Below are 2,790 nucleotides of genomic sequence, written 5' to 3'. Positions count from 1 at the left end.
GTTGATTTTATATCCTGAAATTTTACTCAAGTCATTTATCAGGTCTAAGAGTCTTTTTGAGGAATCTTTAAAGTTTTCTAGGTACAGAATTATATTTTCAGTAAACAGAGATCATTTGACTTCCTCTTTTCCTATTTGGATGCCTTTCATTTCTCTCTCTTGCCTGATTGCTCTGGCTAGGGCTTCCAGTATTATGTTGAATAGGAGTGCTGAGAGGGGACATCCTTGTCTTGTTCCAGTTCTTAGGGGGAATGCATACAACTTTTGCTGGTTTAGTATGATATTGGCTGTGGGTCTGTCATAGATGGCTGTTATTGTTTTGGGCTATGTTCCTTCAATGCGCAGTTTGTTGAGTGTTTTTGTCATGAAGAGACGTTGGATTTATTGACTACTTTTTCTGTGTCTATTGAGATGATCATATGGTTTTTATTTTTAATTCTGTTTAAGATTCTGTTTAAGTGGTGAATAACATTTATCAATTTGTGTATGTTGAGCCATCTTTGCATCCAGTTATAAAGCCCACTTAATCGTGGTGAATTATCTTTTTGATGTGCTGCTGGATTTGACAACCAGTCTTCTTAATGACACATGGGAGTTGAGGGACTCATTAACTATAGGAACTGGGCTTGAACACATTTTTTACAGTTCTCAAATACCTCTAAAAGTCATTTTCTTGGGTATAGGTGAAGGGAGTGAAACCTTCTGTGAAAGAGACAATGGAAAGATAATGAAAATATTATGGGTTTACTAATAAAGGAAAAACCAAGACATTAATAATTCACATGTCATCATTAGCCAAATACCTTATAAAAAGGCAGTATCACACCATTGTAGACCTTACTTTGTCATTTTCTTCGTATCAGTAGAAAGGCAATTTTGTATCAATTTAAGGAATCTGAACACAAATATGACTTGCCTCTATAGACCATAGTTTTTCATTTAAAATATTGGCAGAAACAGAAAAGTTCTCTGTTAAGTAACCTATTTTTAAGGAACAATCACCAAAGAAAAATAGAACATAAATAATATCAACTCTTTGATTATGCTTTGCTTTTTTTCTAGGAAAGCTAAGACAAAAAATAATACAACCTTAATTCAAACGACAGAAATAATATCTGCACGTTTGTCTTACACTTCTATTTAATGTTTACACACATTTTAACTACATTTCATTGACAAATACAAGGAAACGTTTTAATAATGCTTTTAGTTTTATAACATGTTTTTCCTGGTTACACTGAAGAAAAGATTTTAGATATATTAATTAAGATACATAGTTTATATATTTCACATAAAATTAATTTCATAGTTGAATGTGGTTTTTAGTAAGTTTTAAATTTATAGCTCTCTCTTTTATGAATGAATTCATAATCTATTTTGCCTTTATATAATAAACAATAGTGATTATTAATTTACCTAAAATTTAATTACATAAGTGAGAGAACAAACACTTTCTATACAGTTTAAAAGAGTTAAATCTTGGTTTTTAGGCCAATTATGTAAAGAAGTGTTGATGATATGTAACTACGTCTAACCAAAAGAGTGAAATAAGGTGTTTAGAAAGAGTTTATATAGAGAAGGGTAGAGAGTTTTTCATTCAGCTTTGCCTTTAGGTGTACATTTTTTACATAATCACATTCATTTATTTAAAGAAAAGATCACCTTCTGGACCAAGCTATTGAAGGCTTGCTTAACTTGCTGATTTCTCAGTGTGTATATGAAGGGATTCAAGAGAGGAGCCACTGAGGTATTGAGCACAGCTACTCCTTTGCTGAAAGTCACCCTTTCTCTGGCAGAAGTCTTAATGTACATGAAGATGCAGCTACCGTAAGAGATGGAGACAACTATCATATGCGAGGAGCAAGTGGAAAAGGCTTTTTTCCTTTGACTCATAGAAGGAATTTTCAGAATTGTCCAGATGATGTTTGTGTAGGAGAGAATAACTAATGTCAAGGTGACCATCAATGTTACCACAGCTAAAAAAAATGCCATGAATTCTAGAAAGTGAGTGTTTGTGCAAGAAAGCTGCAGCACTGGAGAGGAGTCACAGATAAAATGATCAATTACATTGGAGGCACAGAAATCCAACTGGAGCAGAAGCATTACTGGTGGAAAGATGATCAGAAACCCTGCAAGCCAGGAGCTAAAGACAAGAAGGATACAAACCCTGGTGTTCATGATGGTTGTGTAACGAAGAGGTTTGCAGATGGCCATGCAGCGGTCATAGGACATGGCAGCCAGAAGGTAAAATTCTGTCACTCCCAAGAAGATGAAAAAAAATAGCTGAGCCACACACCCATTATAAGAAATGGTTCTGTCTCCTGTCACAACGGTGACAAGGAATCTGGGAATGCAGACAGATGTGAATGAAATTTCCAGGAATGAGAAGTTCTGAAGGAAGAAATACATGGGAATCTGCAGATGGGGATCTGAAAGTGTGAGGGTGATAATGATCAGGTTCCCAGTCACACTTAACATGTAGGTAACAAGAAGAAATATGAAAAGTACAACCTGCCACTGTGGGTCACTTGTCAATCCAAGAAGAATAAAGTCTGTTACTGCTGTGGAATTTCTCATTATTTTTTTCTTTAGAAAAGTATTCTGTATTTTAGCTGTAAAATAGGTGAAGAAACCAGAAAGCTATGACACCAGTAAAGAAAATTAGTATTTTTTTTCTGTCTGGCTTTTTCTACTTACCATAATGCCTTCCAGGTTCATCCATGATGTCACAAATGGCAGTGTGGCAGTATCTCCTTCTTTTATGAGACTGGATAACATTCCATTGTATCT

The 2,790-nt window shown here is 34.8% G+C and overlaps 1 protein-coding gene across 1 annotated transcript; it reads right to left on the bottom strand.

Moving 5' to 3' along the window:
• Positions 1–1,556: 1,556 nt before the first annotated feature.
• LOC103238463 (olfactory receptor 6C75) lies at positions 1,557–2,577 on the bottom strand. Its single transcript, XM_008003549.3, has one exon. It carries the CDS (start codon positions 2,575–2,577, stop codon positions 1,639–1,641), a length of 939 nt encoding a protein of 312 aa, XP_008001740.3. The 3' UTR covers positions 1,557–1,638.
• Positions 2,578–2,790: the final 213 nt, after the last annotated feature.

Source organism: Chlorocebus sabaeus, chromosome 11 (genome assembly GCF_047675955.1).
Source record: "Chlorocebus sabaeus isolate Y175 chromosome 11, mChlSab1.0.hap1, whole genome shotgun sequence".
Taxonomy (NCBI): Eukaryota; Metazoa; Chordata; class Mammalia; order Primates; family Cercopithecidae; genus Chlorocebus; species Chlorocebus sabaeus.
This window is presented reverse-complemented; position numbering and strand designations above follow the sequence as displayed.